This window comes from Uloborus diversus, chromosome 10 (assembly GCF_026930045.1).
Source record: "Uloborus diversus isolate 005 chromosome 10, Udiv.v.3.1, whole genome shotgun sequence".
NCBI lineage: Eukaryota > Metazoa > Arthropoda > Arachnida > Araneae > Uloboridae > Uloborus > Uloborus diversus.
The window spans coordinates 61,716,796-61,738,886 of record NC_072740.1 but is presented as its reverse complement, the minus strand read 5'-3'; the positions used below and the strand labels follow the sequence as shown (position 1 = coordinate 61,738,886).

The following is a 22,091-nucleotide window of genomic DNA, read 5'->3' as shown; positions in this document are numbered from 1 at the left end:
TGATTGGCAGAGCGTTCTCTTCGTAACCAGGAGATTACGTGTTCGGGCCCACGTCCGGACATTCTGCAACAAAAAAATTGGAGAAATATCGCGCATTACATGAACACTGAATTAAATGAATAACAACTATGACGGAATAGAATAAATGAGAAGGAAATGCTCCTTGCTGATATGAAAACATTCAGTGATTTTGTGCTAAATTACTTCGAAATTGCACGTTTTTTTTTTTTTTTTTTTTTTTTTTTTTTTTTTTTTTTTTTTTTTTTTTTTTTTTTTTGAAGCTTTGGCTCTGGAAAGAAAATTAAAGCATAATGTAAGCGAAAATATAAGTAACAGGTTTAAGATTTCAGACTACAATAGAATTGTTTTTTGTTCAGAAAAAAAATAATAAATCGTATATTGAAATATATATTCTTCTAATGAGTTTTTGACTCTTTGTACAAATAAATAAAATACTACCTCAATTTAAAGGGTAAAAAATATATTTTTTCTTCTTTTTGCTAAAAAACAAATAGCTTATCACATTTTTACTACATTCGAAAAGCTACGCTTAAAAAAGAGCATAGTTCAATTTATTTTGTATTTTAACCGTGCTGTTAAATGATGAACACGTGCTGCCATCTAAGTTATAACGGTTTAAGCAGCCTGCGATAACAAATTGTAAAAAATTTCAAAAATAAAAACATTTTTCTTCAATATCTTATCTTATATATTAATTCCCTCTCATTTTAAAACTTATCAGGCTGTCCAATGACGAAAAAAAAACTTACGGTCGAAAATTCAAGTTTTCGAAATCGCCTCTTGCTGTTTCAAAACCTCGATACTGCCTGTAGTTCTTATGCATTTTTTAAAGCAAAGTTCTAATGCAGTTTTCCATTTTTTACGTCGCTTTCGGCAAAAAAAAAAAAAAGCCTTTGTGTGTGTTCATATTTTAATAAAGCTTAACAGCACTGGACTTAGTTGTTCGGTTTAATTGATAAGTTTTTTTCGGTAGAGCGTTCGGCTATAAACTATCTGAACTTCGGGCAAGCTTGGGCTGTCCGACATAATATCAAATTTATATTAGTATTACGCATTACATGTGCTCATAACATACACACCTAATAAAATAAATGCAGTGGGAATGCTACTTGGTGTTTCGACTCCTTTATGCAGGCTACAGTTATCATTCGGATAAGTTGATTGTTAATCGAACTGTGTTCTTTGACTACATCCAGACCACTCAACATAATGTAAGCATAAAAAAGTATTAGATTTACTTAAAGAAATCCTTTTTGTGCAGAAAAACATTTTTATGTATGCTAAAATGTAGATGTTTCTAATAGCAGTGTTCGACCTTTTGTACAAATGAAAAAATTCTACGCCCGATTAAAACTACGAGTTTCACTCAGTAAATCTTTAATTTTTTATTCGCGCGAATACGATATCCTTATATATTATTTCAGTAGCCAGTTTTTGGTTTCTACGCCAGATTTTCCTCAATTCTTGATCGATTTCTTTGATTTACACCTTATTTTAAAGCTTGTGGTGCTGGCTACTGACGAAAAATAGACCCACGGTCAAAAAATTGTTTTTTTCAGCCGAAAAACCTGTTTTAAAGAACCAGAATGAGATTTTCCTTTAAACTTATAACTTTAACTTGCACTATGACCGACCGAGCTGAAGAGCTTGATCGGCAGAGCGTTCCCTTCGTAACTAGGAGAATGCGTGTTCGGGCCCACGTCCGGACAATCTGCATCAAATAAATTAGAGAAATATCGTGCATTACATGCACACTTAATTAAGTGAATAACAAATCTGAGGGAATAGAATAAATGAGTAGGAAACGCACTTTGCTGTTAAGAAAACTTGATGTGGTTTTGTGCTAAAGTACTTCTGAATTGTACGGTTTTTTTTTTTTTTTTTTTTTTTTTAAGCTTTGGCTCTGGTAAGAAAATTAAAGCATAATGTAAGTGAAAATATAAGTAACAGGTTTAAGACTTCAGACTACAATAGAATTGTTTTTTGTTCAGAAAAAAATAATAAATCGTATATTGAAATATATATTCGTCTAATGACTTTTTGACTCTTTGTACAAATAAAAAAATCACTACCTCAATTTGAAGGATAAAATATATATTTTTTTTTTTTTTTTTTTTGCAAAAAAAAAAAAAAAAAAAAAAAGCTTATCACATTTCTACTACATTCGAAAAGCTACGCTTAAAAAAGAGCATAGTTCTTTTTTTTTTTTTGTATTTTAACCGTGCTGTTAAATGATGAACACGTGCTGCCATCTAAGTTATAACGGTTCAAGCAGCCTGCGGTAACAAATTGTAAAAATTTTCAAAAATAAAAACATTTCTCTTCAATATCTTATCTTATATATTATTCCCCTCTAATTTTAAAACTTATCAGGCTGGCTAACGACAAAAAATAGACTATAATTTTAAGTGTTCGATTAAAAGAGAAACATGTGAGGGCATTTAAGCCGTAACGGTTAAAGCAACCTTCTACGTGAAATAGTTCAATATTCAAAGATAAAAACAATTATTTTCAATCAAATTTATTACTTCTCTAGAATGTTTGTTTCAATCGCTACGTGAGATCTTCGTCATTCTTTAATCAAATTCCATGCTTTGCGAATAATTTTAAATCGTATCATGCTGGTTAATGACAAAACACAGATGCATGATCTTATTATTATTTTTTTTTTTTGGCAAAAAGCTTTTTTGCTGTTTTTTACTACGCATTCCTTCAATGAATAGCTTTAGAAAAGGAAGGCGCAATTGCTAGGTTTGTTGGGGTGTCGGGCTGTTAGTCAGAATGGCGCCAATTCGAATACGTGCCAATAAATATCTCTTTAATGTTTCTTTTTTTCCCGTCAGATGCTGACATGTGCAGGACTGTATTTGCCACAACCTGTTTTTTCACATGCACAATTATTGCTTTTTCACGAGTCACCACTCAGCCACACTTTTAATGTTTGCATTTATGTTTGCATTGAAAATATGTACGATTAAAAGGGGAGCTATGATCAAATTATCACAACGTTGTATTTAACGAGGTTTTGTTACTGATGTCTTTAAATTACATGCCTTCTCTTCTGCGCTTACTTTTTTTTCGGTTCTTCTTCATAATGTTCTTCCTTTGAAATTCTTAAAGAGCGAAATGCCTTATGAAACGATTTGAAGCACAGTGCGGAGTTCCGCACGGGTCGACTAGTATACACGTATTTACTTGTGTTTGCACGTACTTTGATGTACATACACGTGGCAAATACAAAATTAGTGTGTAAACGTATATACTCGGATTAACACGTTTACATACGGTATACACGCACATACTCGTATATACACGTACTTACTCGTATATACACGCATTAACTCGTGTATGCATCATAAATATGCATTTTAACTTACAAATACAAATGTACGTCTGTTCACGAGTATACTCGGGTTAAACAAGTATCTACACGCATATTCTCGTCTGTACACGTACATACTCGAAAATACAAGTATTTTTTCTTATATGCACGCATGAATATATATATACACGTTTAAAAGCTAATTTACATCTCTACACGAGTACACTTGGGGTAACACGTATCTATACGCATATTCTCGTGTGTACAAGTACACACTCGTATATACACGTATTTACTCGTGTAAAAATGCATAAATATGCATATACGCGTAGAAATACAAATGTACCATTGTACACGAGTATACTCAGATTAAACACGTATCTTTACGTCTTTTCTCGTGTGGAATCGCACTTACTCGTTTGTACACGTATTTTCTCGTATATGCATGCATAAATATGTATATAAACGTTTAAATACAAATTTACCTTTGTACGCGAGTTTAGTCGGGTTAACACGTATCCATACACAAATTCTAGTATGTACACGAACATACTCGTATATACAAGTATTTACTCGTGTTTGCACACATAAATAAGTATACAGGATGTATCAGTACAGCGTTTACATACTTTCAGGGCAGATACAGTGCACCTAGACGCGATAGTGACGACGCAAAGCGTAAGACAGGGCACGATTAAGAGGAGAAAACATGTTTATTATTTTTAATGCAGCAAAAATACTGGTAAGATTTGTCTGGTGCATACAACAGATATTGCTACGTAAACCGAAGCATCAGATGACGGTGCATGCGCACACGTGGTTTTTGTTCCACCAGGAAGTCCGGGACCCGCCCGGTATTTTTGTTAAATTTCGATATTACAGGCGGGGTCGTAATTTCGAACACCTTCCTTGATGATGATCGTTGGCCCCTCAATTTTCTTTTTCCTTAGTTTTTTGCTGTACTAAAGATTCTGAACATGTTCTCTTTTCTTATTCGTGTTTTGTCTTTTTGGTGATTGGTGTTGTCACTACCGCGCCAGGAAAGTATTTCCGACCATGCATTGCTATGTGTTTCCCCCCGTCTAGGTGTACTCTATCTGCCCTGAAAGTCTGTAAACGCTGTACTGATAAACATTGTGTACACTTAGAAGTTTGAATATAAATCCGTGCATTAATAAACTCGGGAAATACGTATTTATACGTACAATTTCGGGTTTACACTTACGAACTCGTATATACACGTATTTACTTCTGTTTGCACGTAGAGATACAAAATTCCTGTAGCCACGAATATACTCAGGTTAACACGTACAGCTCCGTATATACACGTACACACTCGTATATACACGTACTTACTCGTATATACACGTACTAACTCGTGTATGCACGCATAAATATGTATTTTAACCAAAAATAAAAATGTACCTCTCTACTCGAGTATACTCGGGTTAAACACGTATCTATACGCATATTCTTTTGTGTGCACGTACATACTCGTATATACTTGTATTTTCTCATGTATGCACGCATAAAAATGTATATGCAATCTTAAATACAAATGTACCTCTACACACCAGTATACTCGGTGTAACATTTATCTATACGCATATACTCGTGTGAATACGTACATACTCTTATTCTCTTATATGCACGCATAAATATGTATATACAAAGCAAATTTATCTGTACACGAGTATATTCGGGGAAACAAGTATCTATACACATATTCTCTCGTGTGTTCACGTACATACTCGTTTATACACGCATTTATTTATGTATAAACGCACAAATATGCATATACACATAGAAATACAAATGTACCATTGTACACGAGTATACTCGGGCTAAAAAAAGAACCTAGAAATCTATTCTCGCATGTACACGAACTTACTCGAATATACACGTATTTTCTCGTATATGCATGCATAAATATGCATATATACGTTTAAATACAAATTTACCTCTGTTCACGAGTATACTCGGATTAACACGTATCCATACGTATATTCCTTTGTGTACACGTATATACTCGTGTATACATGTATTTACTCGTGTATGCACAAATAAATTTGTACATACACTTAGAAATTAAACATATCTCCGTGCTCGAATATACTCGGGATAACACGTATTTATGCGTATAAACTCGTGTTTACAAACATGTATCGTATATACACATATTTACTTGTGTTCACACGTACTTGTACAGTGGCGGATGGGGCCGGCGGGCAGCCGGGCAAATGCCCGGTGGGCCGCCTCGGTTTGGGCCGCATTAAATCTTTCAATTGAATAGTACAAAAAAAAAGCTTTTTTTTTTTTTTTTTTTTTTCATTTTTTCTTCCTTAAAAAAACTAGTGAAAAAATCTGTCGCCTAGAAAATGCGAAATCAAACCACTTTGCGACATTGGAAAATCTAAAATAGGTTCACTCATTTTTGTAAACGGATTTCAAATCTTTGTAAAAATCTTAGGAAGACCCCTGCCTTCTTTTTTTAAAAAGAAACCGTCGACTCGTACATGACGAAAGCCTTCTTTTTCTTCCCTTGTGGACCGGTCCACCACGCACTCGGCAATCGATTAGCACTCCATCTCATTAGCCCTTTCATTGATGATAGTCTATAACCATTTCACGGCCATCTGTGTACAGAGGACAGGGACCAGTACAGGAACACTACTTGGGACGGGACGGCAAAAGCAGTTTGCGAAACGGAAACAGCTGTTTTTCATTCGAAGATGCAAAGAGAGAGGAATTTTTCCGAGAGTGAAGCCGAAGGCTGAAGGGTCGGGATTGTTTCCTGGAATTCTTTTCAGTAATTTTTGCTTTAGGGTAACTGAGGATTATACCACACCTACTACTTCCTTTTTTGTGGCTTTATGTATAAAAGGGATTCGCGCGTTGAAACTTGTAGGCACTGGCAATCTATTTATTTTTTCTCCAGCTTCGAGGCAACAGGACTGAAGAATGATGGAGTCATTTGTAACACGTTTTAGCTGTAATTAAAAATCCTTTTAAAGTTATAATGAAATTGAAATTCATTTTGATGATTCAAATAAAGGATTTTGAAGAGCAAGTTTGGTTCGTAAAAAAATTTACTTATTTCTAAAACTTTTACTTCAGTTATCCATTACCGCTTTTAATTTGTAAAAATGTTTTGGAGACTTTTGTTATTTATACTATCATTTCCAGGGCCGGATTTACATTTTAGTTGAAAGCTAAAAGTTTCCATAGGAGGGTGCCCCACCTCTCCTTTTCGCCAGCATCGTTCAAGATTGGCCGATTTTGATAAATAAGGTGTCATTCGTTTCGTAATTAAGACCCGGGTAGGCTATATTTTTGCAGACTTCAACAATAGGAAAATTTGATTTAACCTTATACATCCTGATTTTAACCAATTTCATTCCTTTCTCTTTTTAGCACGGGTTTTAAATAAATATAACAAAAACTGTAACCATTCTACAGAAAAAACATCATTTGGTAAAGAACAATTTAGGTGTTGATTATTACTATATTCTTATTAAGTAAGAGCAGTCTTTCATAATCTAAGTTGTCTACAAGTTTTATGTAGTAACACTAATTTAATTTATCTTTCATGTGTTTCAAACTAAGATGCTTGCTTGCAGGTATATAGTGCTAAAGCTATTGTATTATTCGTTTTTACCCGACTACGGCAAAGTCAAAAGAAAGGGTTATGATTTTAGCAGTCTATGTATGTTTGTATTTACGGTTGTTTCACCACAGCGCAAAAACTATTCATCTTATTTTGATAAATAAGGTGTCATTCGTTTTTAAATTGTAACCCGGCTAACATAGGCTACATTTGACACTTACAGTCCTGAATCTTTTAAAAATATCTTCGAACGATACGAAAATCACCCACGAAAGTTGGATGACTACACTGTAAAAAAAGGCCGAAGTTACTGGCTATTTCAGTGGAACGTTTCGGGATTTCGCAGGTTTTCATCCACTTCCTGAGAAAATCGAGGATATTCGTCAAATAGTTTCCTGAATTGCCAAAACCTACACGGATGCAGACTTTTCACTGCTTTGAAGAATATTTTTTCGCTACCAGTTTAAAGACTGACTGAGCTTGTTTATTAACTGTGTCGGCTTTACCACGATTACTGTCTGTCCATACTGACTAATGTATCGGCAAGAGCGAATTAGTCAAGGATCGCTTCAGCTTTGCCAGGAGTATGCTTAGTTCTCTTACTTGCAGTTATGTCGTGTCTGCGTTAATGCTTCTGGAGCTCTGTTGGTGGAACGGCGAGGTTCTAATTAATTATTTAAAACCGACCTACCACATTTTTCTCGAAGGCTCCCGAGACATGGCTGGCTTTAACAGAGGAGATTTTCCAATTCTTTAAAAAGTTTCAATAGCCGTTTCAGAAAGGTTACTGACTTTTGGCGAAACATTTTTCTGTTTTTTACCCGGCTACGGCGAAGCCAAAAGGAAGGGTTATAATTTCAGCAGTTTATGTATGTTTTTGTATTTACGTATTATCCACCGTAGTGCCTAAACTATTCATCCGATTTTGATAAATAAGGTGTCAATCGATTCCCTATTATAGCCCGAGTAACATAGGCTATATTTTAACCGACTTCAAATGTAGCATGAGATGATTTATTTGCTTTAAAAAAAATTAGCAGTCTTTGTATTTGTGTATGTTCCACTGTAGCACCTAAACTATTTATCCGACATTCATGAATAAAGTGTCAATTGATTCAGTATTACGGCCCAAGTAACGTACGCTATAAATCGACTTCAACAATAGGAGGAGTTGATTGTACCTTGTAAAACTCGATTTTAAAGGATTTTTTTAGCGTGGGTTTAAATAAATTTATTAATAACCCGACTAAGGGAAAAAAGGGTAAGAAACAAGTTTGGTGTTGATTACTATTATAGTCTTATTAAGTAAAATCAATCTTTAATTGTTTAAATTTTCTATCAGCTTCATGTAATAGCAATAAATTAAATTTACCATTCTTATATATCAAACTAAAATGCTTACCGTAAATTACTCACGCTATTATTTTTTGTCCATCTTAGATTAAAACGGAAAATATTTAAATAAAAATAAAAGATTAAAAAACTGAATCCCGACTACGGCAAAAAAAACGTAAAAGGTAAGAAACAAGGTAGGTGCTGTTTAATACCATCGTCCTATTGAGTAAAACCAGTAATTTGATAGGTTAGATATTCCTATTTATTTAGTTCTATTGAAATCCTCTGTCACTTTCGTATTAATAACATTATAATTCAATTCAAATACCGTAGTCGTGCGGTATAGTAGAACTGTAGTTGAGAACGCACGACAACGGCATTTGAATTGAATTGTAATGTTATTAATGTGAAAGTGACAGAGGATTTCAATAGGACTCAATAAATAGGAATATCTATCCTATCAAGTTACTAGTTTTACTCCATAGGACGATGATATTAAACAGCACCTACCTTGTTTCTTATCTTTTAGGTTTTTTTTTTTTTTTGCCGTAGTCGGGTTTCAGTTTTTTAATCTTTTATTTTTTTGAGCTACAATTTCCGAGAGAGTGCCCCAAACCTCTTCTCCTCTACCATTATCAAAGACAAGTAGAATGCATCTTTAAGACTGCAAATTAGAAAATTTTCTTGTTGCGGGCCCTAGAATCACTCCTCCACGTGAGCGCATTGAACTCCGTTTTTAGCACTACAATTGCAGAAAAAAAATCCGCCGGACAACCCCCGAATCACCCTCCTCTGAACATTATTGGACATAATGTTTGCGTTTTGAACGTTTCAATTTCGAAAAACGGGCGTGGGGAGGGAGTCGCAAACGAGCGCATAATATTACGAAAGACAGAATGCATTTCTAAGATTAAAAATAAAAAAAAAAATTTCCTGGGATATGGACTCTCAAATTTCTCCTCACTCTAACATCATCAAAAAGATCGTCTAAAACTGTACTCGAGGCAAGGCACTTAGTATGCAGTCCTCGACATAAATACAGTTGAAGTCAGATGTGACTCTGAATAGGAATAAAACTGTACTTTTAGAGCTACAAGTTCGAAAAATAGACAGGTGAGCGACACCGAACCTCTTCAATCCTAACATTACCAAAGATCGTCTAAAATGCGTTTTCAAAACTAAAAATTTCGAAAAATTTACGGGGGAGAAACCCCCGGACCCCCTTTACTTCGGAGTTAATACTATGCTTGAGGTTTGTTCATATCGGCTTCCATTTAAATCAGAAATCCTATACAGCCGCCACACAACAAACAGTACTTACAGAAATACCACTTTGAGGCGACGATTTTGCATACATTTGTTGAGAAAAAAAGGCTGTAACCTTCTCAATAATTTTTATTCTTATGATAAACTTATGTCGCCTAGTAAAAATTCCTTAAAAAATGTTCTGCTGTGAGCAATAAGATGCTTTACTGTGTGTCTGCAAATTCATCGGTTGACCGATAAAATAACTTTATTGCATAATTGTCCAGGACCTTCTAAGGAGCTAACAGCTGCCTGTAATAATAGTCTGTAGGGGGACAATGAACACGTAAAGGCAGGGCCACAATTTACCTAACTAAAGGCAGCTAAAATTTTTCGAGACATTCTGACAAATTAAAAAAAAAAAAAATCAAGCAAAAAAGTATTCAGTACATTGTAAAAACCTATGACAAATTTTAATTTAATACAATGAATGAATAGCTAGATAATAATGGAGGTTTCATAGGGGCCGCTGAAGCATGTTTTAAATAGAAAAAGAGTTAAAATGCAGTAAGGGAGATTTAAAACATTGTAACGTAATGAATACTAAGTGTTTGAATGTATAAAACAAAAGTAAAATAAAACTTTATTAAGATATTCTAGCTGGAAGGTATTTAAAGTAAAATAAAGTTGGAAGAAGATCTGATGTCCCTGAAAAGTACCACATCAGTCCAAAATGTTAAAAAATATTTTGACGAATCTCAATCTCTTTATTTTCAAACAAATTCAAACACCAGGTTGGAAATTGAAAATTTCACTATGAAAAAAAAACCAAAGAACTAAAATGATCTCGGAAAAGATATACTGGGGGGAGGTTTTCCCATAACATTTGTATGAATAATTTAATAAAAAGATAGGGACTTAGCAAAGAATGCGGAAGGGAGAGACATCCTCTAGTTTCACCCTTCATTTTACACCTCCAAGGTAGATTAGAAACGTGTTTAAAACTTTTATTTTGAAAGAGTGCAGGGGAAGTTTCTAAATCGGAACCCAGTCCCATCTCATATCGCCTATCGTTATCAAAGATGGCCTACAATTCGTATTTAGGACTTCAAATTCGAAAAGTTTCCAGGAGAGTGATCACCTAAATCCCTGCAGAAGTGCCTCCACCCCATCTTTAAGGACCATTTAAAATTTTGTTTTTAGGACTACAATTAGGAAATTTTTCAGAGGTCATCGAATCTCTCCTCCCTCTTGTATCACCAAAGGTGGTGTGAAATTTCGTTTTTAGGGCTTCAATCCCGAAAAGATTTCTGAGAAGAGCCCCTGAACCCTTGGTAACATCAGCAAATATCATCTACAACTGCGTTTTAGAATTCAAATTTCGAAAAATTACGGAATGAAAGTCCCCGAACAGCTTCACCCACTAACATTACCGAAGATCGACAAAAACTGTGTTTTAAAAGCTAACTTAGAAAATTTTTTGTTCCCAACACGCTCGCCAGCATCACTAAAGGTCCTCTCAAATTTCGTTTTATGGGATTCAATTCCAAAATATGTCCCGAAAATTCCTCCCTCTCACGTCATTGAAAGTCGATGAAATAACGTTTTTTAAGCTTCAGTTTCCCAGAATTGTCAGTCCCCTTTACGTTATCAAAGAAAACCTACAATCCCTTTCTTTAGATTTCAATTACCAAAAAGTTCCTGGAGAGCACCTTCGAGCCTCTTCTCTCCCAAACATTACCTAAGATCACCTAGAATGCATTTTTAAGACAACTAATTGAAAAAAATTCCCGGAGGGGAGGGGGGGACACCGGATCTTTGCTCTCATTAACATTGTCAAAGATAATTTAAAGACGTTCATCAAAATTATACGTTCTCTTTTCACGCGATATCGCGTGAAAAGTTCCTCATCAATCGTTATTGCACATAAGACCTTCAGATACTGATTTTAGGAGGGGGGGGGGGGCAATTTATAGGTAACAAACTTTTTGAAGAACTTCAATTTCAAAAAACATAGCCCTCCCCCCAAAGATCGTCAATTGTCACCTAAATTGGCGCTTTGGGAACTTCAATTGAGAAATTTTTCCCAGAAAGAATTCCTGAACGCCCTAGTGTTACAAAACAATGCTTACGCATACGTTTTAGAACTCTGATTTTGAAAAAGTTTTGGGGAAATTCTCCAAATACCCCCTCCCGCAAACATCGCCCAAGATCATTTAAAAAGTCTAGCAATGCGTTTTTGAAGCTATAATTTTGAAAATTTTCCGTTGGAGTGCCCCTGAACCCCCCTCCCCCCCCCCCTCATTAGCTAGAATATTAATTTTTACTATGCAGGTGTTCGTATTATTGATTCTTTTTCTCCAAATTCGTAAACGCAGTTCTCCTAATTTGAATACTTAAAGTCTAATGGTGACTCCCTATTAAAACTAGAAGATGTATCCGCTCCATCTTTTATATCTGAAAAAAAAAACTTAAGGACGGTGGGAGCGTCTCCTCTTCAAGGAGCAAGTCTTAAGGGGACCGGCTGGTCTGTAAATGCCAGGGCCGGTTCATGTTGCCCCATCCGCCACTGTACTTGTAGGTACACGTAGAAATACAAAATTCCTGTATACACGAATATCGTCGAGTCAACACGTATATACACGTATATGCACAAAAATACTTGTATATACACGTACTTTCTCGTATATGCACGCTTAAATATGTATATAAAAGTAGAAATACAAATGTACCTCTTTACACGAGTATACTCGGAGTAACACATATCTATACGCATATTCTCATGTGTACACGTATATACACGTATCTTCGCTTGTGTGCACGCATAAATATGTATATACACAATTAAAAGCAAATTTACCTCTGTACACGAGTATACTCGGGGTAACACGTATCTATACGCATAATCGTGTGTACACGTACATACTCGTATATACACGTATTTACTCGTTTATAAACGCATAAATATGCACATACACGTAGAAATACAGATGTGCCATGTTACACGAGTATACTCGGGTTAAACACGTATCTATAAGACTATTATCATGTGTGCACGTACTTACTCGTATATGCACGTATTTTCTCGTATATGCATGCATCGATATGTAAATACACGTTTAAATAGAAATTTACCTCTGTACACGAGTATACTCGGGATAACACGTATGTATAAGTATATTCTCGTGTGTACATGAACATACTTGTATATACACGTACCTTCTCGTATATGCACGCTTAAATATGTATATAAACGTAGAAATACAAATGTACCTCTTTACACGAGTATACTCGGAGTAACACGTATCTATACTCCTATTCTCATGTGTACACGTATATACACGTATCTTAGCTTGTGTGTACGCATAAATATGTATATACACAATTAAAAGCAAATTTACCTCTGTACACGAGTATACTCGGGGTAACACGTATCTATACGCATAATCGTGTGTACACGTACATATTCGTATATACACGTATGCACATACACGTAGAAATACAAATGTGCCATCTTACACGAGTATACTCGGGTTAAACACGTATCTATAAGCCTATTGTCGTGTGTGCACGTACTTACTCGCATATACACGTATTTTCTCGTATATGCCTGCATAAATATGTATATACACGTTTAAATAGAAATGTACCTCTTTACACGAGTATATTCGGGGTAACACATATCTATAAGCATATTCTCGTGTGTGCACGAACATACTTGTATATACACGTACTTTCTCGTATACGCACGCTGGAATATGACGTAGAAATACAAATGTACCTTTTTACACGAGTATACTCGGGGTAACACGTATCTAGACGCATATTCTCATGTGTACACGTACATACTCTTATATACACGTACATTCTCGTATATACACGTATTTACTGGTGTATGCACACATAAATATGTATATTTACTTAAAATTTCAAATATACCTCCGTACACGAACATACGCGGGATAACACGTTTATATACGTATATACCCGCACGTAGTCGTATGTACACACATTAACTCGTGTATACTTGCATAAATATATATATACACGTAGAAATACAAATGTGCCTCTGTTCATGTGATATTTATATTTTACGAATTTAATCTGAATTAAAAAAGTAATCAAATCAATTTGATTACTTTTAATCTGATTACTTTTAGTCTGACTAAATTCAATCTGATTAATTTAATCTGAACTAAATCAATCTGAACTAAATTAGTTTTTTTGAGCAACTAACGAGTTAGTTTAAACTAACGTTAATCTTCGTCTGCAATTGAATTAAATTTTTAAAATATTAGTCTGAACTAAATGGGAGTCAGATTACTTTAGTCAACTAATCAATCAATTACAAATTTAGTTGATTTTTTTAGTTGATGCCCAACACTGTTGAAAACTAAACCAGATGATTGAACCAAACAGCACTTTTTATTTTCTTACATCTGTGTCATATCTACTTAAAAAGTGCAAAATATTTATTTTAGTATCAGTAGATATAAAATAATTAGTGTGACTAACGTAACATTTGAGCTGTGACTAACGTAACAGTTTGCATGTGACTAACGTAACATTTTAAAAATGACAGCTAATATTTAAAACTTGTTTAATTTAATGTACATTTTCATGAACAATTTTGAATATGTAGGCATTCTATATTGATTAAAAATATAAAGGGTGAAAATACCAGTAATATTACATTGTAGACCTTCTGTTTACTTAGAAAAACAGTTTTTTAAAGGTCTTTATAAAGATACTTCCAATTTAAAGAATTATTAAAAGAGAAAAAAGGTGAGTAAAGCAAAATGAGTACTCTGCTGAATGTGCATTCAACACAAGAATCCAAGCTTAAGAATTAAGATAATAGAAATAGTCTTAACAAAAGAGAACGTCTCTATCTTTTAGAAAATACGTCTCCACCTATTATTAGAATGAAGTAGTGGCTGCTCGTTGAAAACATTTGAAGATGTTACATGATACAGTGACAATAAGCACTGCTGCGGTGCCATATATTTCAGAAAATGCAAGAATGATCATTTAGAAATTCAAACATTTGCGGTGATATCTGGAATTAAAATGCATTCTGCAAAAACGTTCAATTTTTTTTTTTTTTTTTTTCCAATATTACATTTTTATTCAAAAGCATGCACAATACTATTCGTTCGATGAATCAGTAAACCTTAAAAAATAATATGCCATTGAAAAGTACTACGGAGTTTCTTATCACGATAACTAGGATATCGGCAGAATACTAGATTTCGGTGAAACTATTAACTTGCATAAAGTTAATTTTTTTAAAGAGAAAAAATTTGGGATTTATTTAGCCCAAGATCGATGTTATTCAGTTTCTAAAAGCAGTTTTTTTTTTTCGTTTACTTTTTTTCGCCCATTCAAGTTAAGTTAATTGAACTGAATCCTTCCATTCAATTTCTTACAATAATATAGAAAAAAAGTAAAGAAAGAACCATAAATGCAACACAAAGTAGGTTCCTAAAAAGTGTAAAAGTAATATAAGAGGAAGAAATTAATTATAAAAATTTTTTTATATGCATTCATTGTTTGTTATTCGATGGTTACGTTAGTCACGTTAAGTTAGTCACACACAGTTTTTCGTAAAAGTACCATTAAGGGCCAGAAAAGATTCATCTGTAACAAATCTGTAGCACATTTTTAAAAATAGATTGTTTACCTTTTACAAATATGTCGGCCAATTTTAAATGCCTGCGTAAGTTTCAGAAAAAATTGCCTTGTAACATAAGCATTGTTTCTCAGGATTGCAGAAATTTCACGTTAGTCACGATGCCTTTTTTGGTGAAAAAACACCTGCAGACGCTTGTTTTGCTTCAAATTCTTGGTAGAAATTAAAAATAGTCACCTTGTACATTTTAAATCTGCATATTAAAACAAAACACACTTATTTTTACTCCCGGTGTAAGTTAAAAGAGTTTGAAAATCAACTGCGGATGTTACGTTAGTCACTATGGAATGATCATCTACGCTTGTCGCTAAACGACATTAACGGCCATTGTTGAGGATACTTTTTGTTTTGATTGCACTTAAAATATCTCCTGGTTGTTATATGTTGCAAAGCATTTTTATTTACTTTGAACCAAGGTTCACAAATTTAACGATTACAGTTAATATTTGAAGAGACTTCATTTTGGGCATTTTTTACAGGCTTTTCCTTCAGACCAAATTCATAACTATACGATAATTCGTTGGTATCGAAAAGAGCAATTTTATGGTTAAAAATATCAGCTTGAACCTCTTTGGATCTTTTTCACAAATTCCAAAACCAGCCTATATGAATTCCTGATCAATAATTTATCTTTGTGCCAAATTTGGAAAAAATCCGAAGAAAACTGTGGATTTGTATAAGGAACATACACACATAGCCACAAACATACATCCATTTGTATATATATAGATTTTTTACTTTGGATGATCCCGTGATGCGTAATGAGGGGTAACGCAAACTTTTTAACTATTTTATTTATTATTTTAATTAATTAATTTATTTTTGAGACGTCCGTGGAGAGTCACTGGTAATGGTTCTTTTCCTCACAAAAAGTAATGAAAATTTCAGATTACATTTTTCATATGTTACTTTATTATCCAGCAATTATAGAAATAAACCTATATTTGCTTTTTCATCAAAAACATGCCTTTCTTGTATCGAATTAACCGTTACTCTCCTCCCCCCTCCTCCCGTAAAAAAATAATTAGTGCGTGATAGGAACTTTCACTGTAAAAAAAATTCCAAAACTTTACTAATAACTTCCATGCAACGCTTCGGGATTTCACAAGTTTTCCCGAATTTCCCGTGAAAATTAAGTTTCTTTGTCAAAAAGTTTCCTGGATTGCAACAAGTTTCACGAATGCAGACTTCTCAATGTTGTGAAAAATGTTTTTAGCTTCTAGTTTAAAGATTAACTCAGCTTACTTATTAAGTGTGTCGGCTTCAGTTAGATTATGGTCCGTCTGTATTGTCTGAGCTCCCAATGGGAGCAGCGGCGTACGCAGACAAATCAGTTCGGGGGGGGCTGAGCTCGAAAGTCTTTGAGCTGGGGGGGGGGATACTTATGAACTGTAGCTAAGAAAAGTTCATGTATCCCTTTTCTGATATCAATACGAATGTAAGATTTCAAAAATACATCATAAAAAAAAAACTTGTTCTTTATTATAATTTTTATAATTAATTTTGAAAATTTCGGGGGGGGCTGTAGCCCTATCAGCCCACCCCCTGGGTACGCCACTGAATGGGAGCGACTTAGTCTCTGAATAACGCAGCTTTGCAAGAATTGCATATAAGTTACATGCATGGTACTTACTTACAAGTCTGTCTTAGCGTTGACCCTAGTTCAAATAATGCTCTGGGAGCTTTTTTGGTAAATTAGGAAGGCGCCAAGCAATTAGTTAAAACCTCCTTGAGTTTTCTCTGAAGGATCCACCCAGGAACATGACTGGCTTTAACCGCAAGGATTGCTTTATTAATTAGAAAGATTCAAGGATAATTTCAGGCTGTTTACTGACTTTTAATGGAAAATGTTCCTGGTTTTTTTTTTTTTTTTTTTTTTGAAAGATATATTACAGGTAGAAATTGGTCATATTATTTCCCAGGAACGTTTTTGAATTTTTTTTCCAGTGTTCAGACTTTGAATTTAACTTCAGTATGCAAAAAATACTCCAAAAAACGTTCAAACTTCAGAGGCAGCAATTTCATTGCAGGTTAGTGTAGTTTATATTGAAATAAATATTAATTGTTCAAACGAAAAGTATAGTTTTTTTTGTCAGCTTAAATGGCTACGGTTGGAAGTACAAAGAACATTTTAAAAAAACCGTATGCTCATACCGATGCGCACCGATAGAACCTAATCATTGCGATAAAAACTATCATATAATATTCTATTACTATAACGCTTTCAACTACATTTTCTAATTATTGTTGCATGCAAAAGTAAAAGGAAAGTACCAGACAACTTATCCGGTATTTAACTTATTAAATGGTCCCAAAAACCGGCAAATTAATAAACGTTAAAATGGGAAAGTCTTTCCTATAATGAACGTCATTTGGTATCATGAAACGATGAAAATTTGTTTTTACTTCTCAGAAAAAAAAGAATGTACAATGCATTGGAGAAAAAAGGATTTATCAAAAAATACATCCATATAAAATGCTTTTACATCCAAACCCGTTTTTATGCGGTGGATAGGGCCGCATAAAAAAAATCGCATTAAAGAAATTGTTCAAAACTTCACGAGTAGCTTTGAAAAGTTGTTTTCGCTACACAGTTTAAAAAAAAAAAATTTATGCGGTGGATAGGGACCGCATATAAAAGTTTCACATACAAAATAACCCAAAAATTTACAAAATTGTAATATTTTTACGAAATCAAAATAAACCAAGTGATAATTTTTGCCGAGTAGTCGGACGAAATTTCCCGAATAAAGGACATTTTTGGGAGGTCACAGTGACTTCCCATCGGGGTGCCTATGTCATCACTTGGAAGAGACTACCTCGCACTCGTTTTAAAAATAATTTCGTCAATTAAATCCAGATCTGATTGCAATTTTAATGTACCGCACATAACGAATTAGCACAAAAAAAAATCGCATAAAAAAGACTGCATAAAAACAGGTTTGGGTGTTAATGCGTATTTTGTGTTCGTCATTTTCAATTTTTAGCATGTTCTAAGGATTTCATGCAATGTTGCAATACTTGATTCGTGACAATGTTATTTTTGTCTGTTTTTGATGTAATCCAAAGTCCAGAACAACCTAAAACCGACGTTCAGAATAAGATGTTCGGTATTGTTAAATCAAGGTTCGTTAAAACTACTCATGTTTCTTCCTCAAAAACCGTTCTTTAATACATATAAAAATTACTTTAACTACTTGTTTACCATTGTTGTAATTTTTTTTTCAGGATAAAGGAACGCACAACTATAATCTTGTCCTCGTGGGTCACTCCTTAGGCGCTGGAACGGCAGCTATTTTAGCCATTTTGTTACGAAATGAATATCCACACCTTATATGTTACGCTTATTCTCCACCTGGAGGTTTACTCAGGTTAGTATTTTTAACATTTAGTTTTTTTTAAGACTGTCGAAACTACTGTTAAAAATGTAATTATAATTTTGGTTTTCCAGATAATTCAATTAAATTAACATACTAAAATTTTCACGTGTTTAGCTACCATTGCTACCTGAAACGTTTAAATCTTAAAAACTCTACGAAACAAAACTATCCTGAGCACTTTATTAGGAAAAGAATATTTCCGTAAAAACGAAGGATCATCCTGCATGTTTGCCAAAAAAAATGTTTTTACGAAAAATTATTCATGACTACCAGAAGATAAATCCATTATAACCATTAGGACTCATTTAACAAATCCATTATCATCAATGAAATATGATTTCATTAGGTGCAGTTTCACAAGTTTAAAAGGCATTTTGTTTTCTGTGGAGAAGATATTTTGAGTTTGTGTTTATTAAATTATGACCCCACTGCTATTAACTCCAGAAAATATAGCATTGGAAATCTATGCTTTAATCAGCGTCACTTTTCGTTTCAAATTGTTTTTTTTTTTTTTTTAAATGTGTTTAATGAATCTTTGATCTTAATACATAAACAAATTATCAGGAAGATTAATAAACATAAGTAAATAAGAACTTTTAAAAAAAGGAAAAATATGTTCATTTATGTTATTCATTCATTTTAAACACGTTTTAGCTCAAGCTACTTTGATAAATTTTTACATAAACGATCAAAAAGATATAAAAAACGCTCAGTCAGTGCCAGTAAAAGCATTCTTAAGGGCACCATATATGTAAATTTATAAACTCGTATGTGCAGGGTAAACACATATAATGAACCCGATTATAAAATATCATATTTTCGAAACTACTGCGCCTATTACAATAGGTGATACATGAGCTTAATGTAAAATATACCAAGTTTTTTTTTTTTTTTTTTTTCATTTACAAATGTTTGATGTGTGACCCTTTTGCTACACGACAAACATCTGATCTGTAACTCAGTTCGTTCCGCACGTTTTTTTTTTTTTTTTTAATCACACTTCGTAAGGCGGCACAAATGCGTTTGTCAATAATTCATATTGCTGCCCAAATGAGTTCTTGAAACTTCTGCGGTGTGTTCATCGTGGATAAACAAATGTGACATAACCTCATAAAAAGAAATCACACGGTGTTTGAAATGAACTAACTTCAAAGCAGTGATCTGGAATCTCGTTTTCTAACGCAGCACCATCACAGAGCTATTGCGAGTTACGTAGATCGCTTGGTAGTTCACTTTCGCGCGTTACGGTCATATGAGCTAGCAGGGTATATCCCTGCAGGGTATATCATCGTTTCATGATGCCAAATGACGTTCATTATAAGAAAGATTTAACGTTTATTAATTTGCCAGTTTTTGGGACCATTTAATAAGTTAAATACCGGATAAGTTGTCTGGTACTTTCCTTTTACTTTTGAATGCAACAATAAGCAGGTTTATCCACGATGAACACACCGCAGAAATTTCAAGAACTCATTTGGCCAGCAATATGAGTTATTGACAAACGCATTTGTGCCGCCTTACGAAGTGTGATACAAAAAAAGAAAAAAAAACGTGCGGAACGAACTGAGTTACAGATCAGATGTTTGTCGTGTAGCAAAGGGTCACACATCAAACATTTGTAAAATTATTCAAACATTATATCAGCTAGCACCCAAAATTTCGACAAATAGCGTTATTTCTGCGATAAAGCTGGTTGAGGTGTCATTTTCTTCAGTTTTTTGCGTAGATTACGAATATGCTAAGACGGAAATCGAAATCGGTAGCTTTTGTGCAGTAATTGCCAAAAAAAGCATCGAAATCATCAATTTTTGAAGTTTTGTCTTTTTGTCAATTGGAGTGACATTTACCGGAAAAAAATCCAACTGAAAGTTCGTCAGTCTTTCATTATATACTGGGGGCTCCGCCCTCTACTCAATTCGCTCGCTAACCCCCGTTCGCCGCTATCGGCGGTGGCCCAATGCCGCCTGCAACGGGTGGCAATTTCTAGCGAAAAAAAACTGACTTGTTGACTTTAATAAATGTAACAAGTTAGTGAGCAATTAATTACATACTGGTGGCTCCGCCCTCTGCTCGATTCGCTTGCTAACCCTCGTTCAAATTCTTATTTGGCACATAAGTAGTAGCAGATGGCAGTACATGGCAGGTTGACATCCGAGCATGGACATACTTCTTCTTACCAAGGTAGACGGTTAAGAGTCAATTGTAGCATGTTGTAGAAAAGAATGTACTCGTTGAACTCGAGTATTCACAAAATACAGGGTTTATTTTTAATGGAATGTCCTTGCTCCGAAAAGTTAAAATCCCTAACGGTCTGACATTCAACGAAAATGGCGAAATCATCTTCCAAAAGATAATTCATAGTCCTGGAAATAGAGTTGATATAGTTTTTGGTAAGTATAAAACTAATTCTACTAACGATTTTGAGTGAGCACATCGTCAAGATGATATGCTCCCAGCCAGGGGCGTGTACAGGGAGGGGAGAAGGGACACCTGTTGGCCCGGGCCCAAGCCTGAAGAGGACCCAATATTTTTTAAACTAGGCGTGAATACATGACTACATACTAGAATACATGATGTGCAGCCGCTTAATATTAGAAACTATACTTTTGAAGGAGTCACCCAGTTTAAATACTTGGGTGCACTTATTACCAGTAAGAATGAGTTTAAAGTTGAAATTGGAACTCGAATTTTGATGGCAAATAGATGCTACTTTGGCTTAAAGAGCCAAGTAAAATCTAAGCTCCTTTCCATTAATACAAAAATAAACCTATACAAAACCCTCATAAGACCGATCATTTTATACGGTAGTGAGACATGGGCAATTAATAAAACAGAGGAAAACAGACTTCTCATTTTTGAAAGAAAGATCCTTCGGGCAATTTTTGGAGCAGTAAAAGAAAATGACAGTTGGAGAAGTTTATATAACTTTGAAGTATACCGTAAATACAGACAACCCAACATCTTAAGAGTAATTAAAGCCAATAGAATCAGATGGCTGGGGCACGTATTTAGGCGTGCAGATCTGGATCCGATTAAAAAGCTAACTTTTTCGAAGATTGAGGGTACAAGGAGAAGGGGAAGACCAGCAACAAGGTGGCAGGATAGCAGGCTTGGAGTAATCGCCGATTACGTAATCGTAATCTTCGTAATCGATTACGTTTTTGTGTAATCATAATCATAATCGTAATTTGTCGATGGGATACTGCCGTAATCGTAATCGAAATCATAATTGGGATTTTCATACGTAATCGTAACTGTAATCTAAGTAAAATAATCCGTAATTTCCTCTTGTAATCGTGTAATCTTGACTTTCTAAAAGAGAAAACGTTTAGGCCTCCCTTTTATTAATGTATTGAAAGATAACATAGTTCAATAGTAACATTGAAAACAACTTCTTTCATTAAACGACTATTCAGTGCTCTTCCCTACTCGTCCCTGTTTGCAAACGAGAGTCATAAATCGAGCCCCATCTTTTAAGTGTTTACAATT

The 22,091-nt window shown here is 34.3% G+C and overlaps 1 protein-coding gene across 1 annotated transcript in view; it reads left to right on the top strand.

Moving 5' to 3' along the window:
• LOC129231020 (diacylglycerol lipase-alpha-like) overlaps nt 1–22,091 on the top strand; it is a 175,791-nt gene that overhangs the window by 132,330 nt on the left and 21,370 nt on the right. The window contains exon 13 of the mRNA XM_054865266.1: nt 18,451–18,593. Coding sequence (XP_054721241.1) covers nt 18,451–18,593 — 143 coding nt within the window. The remainder of the gene's footprint in view (nt 1–18,450; nt 18,594–22,091) is intronic.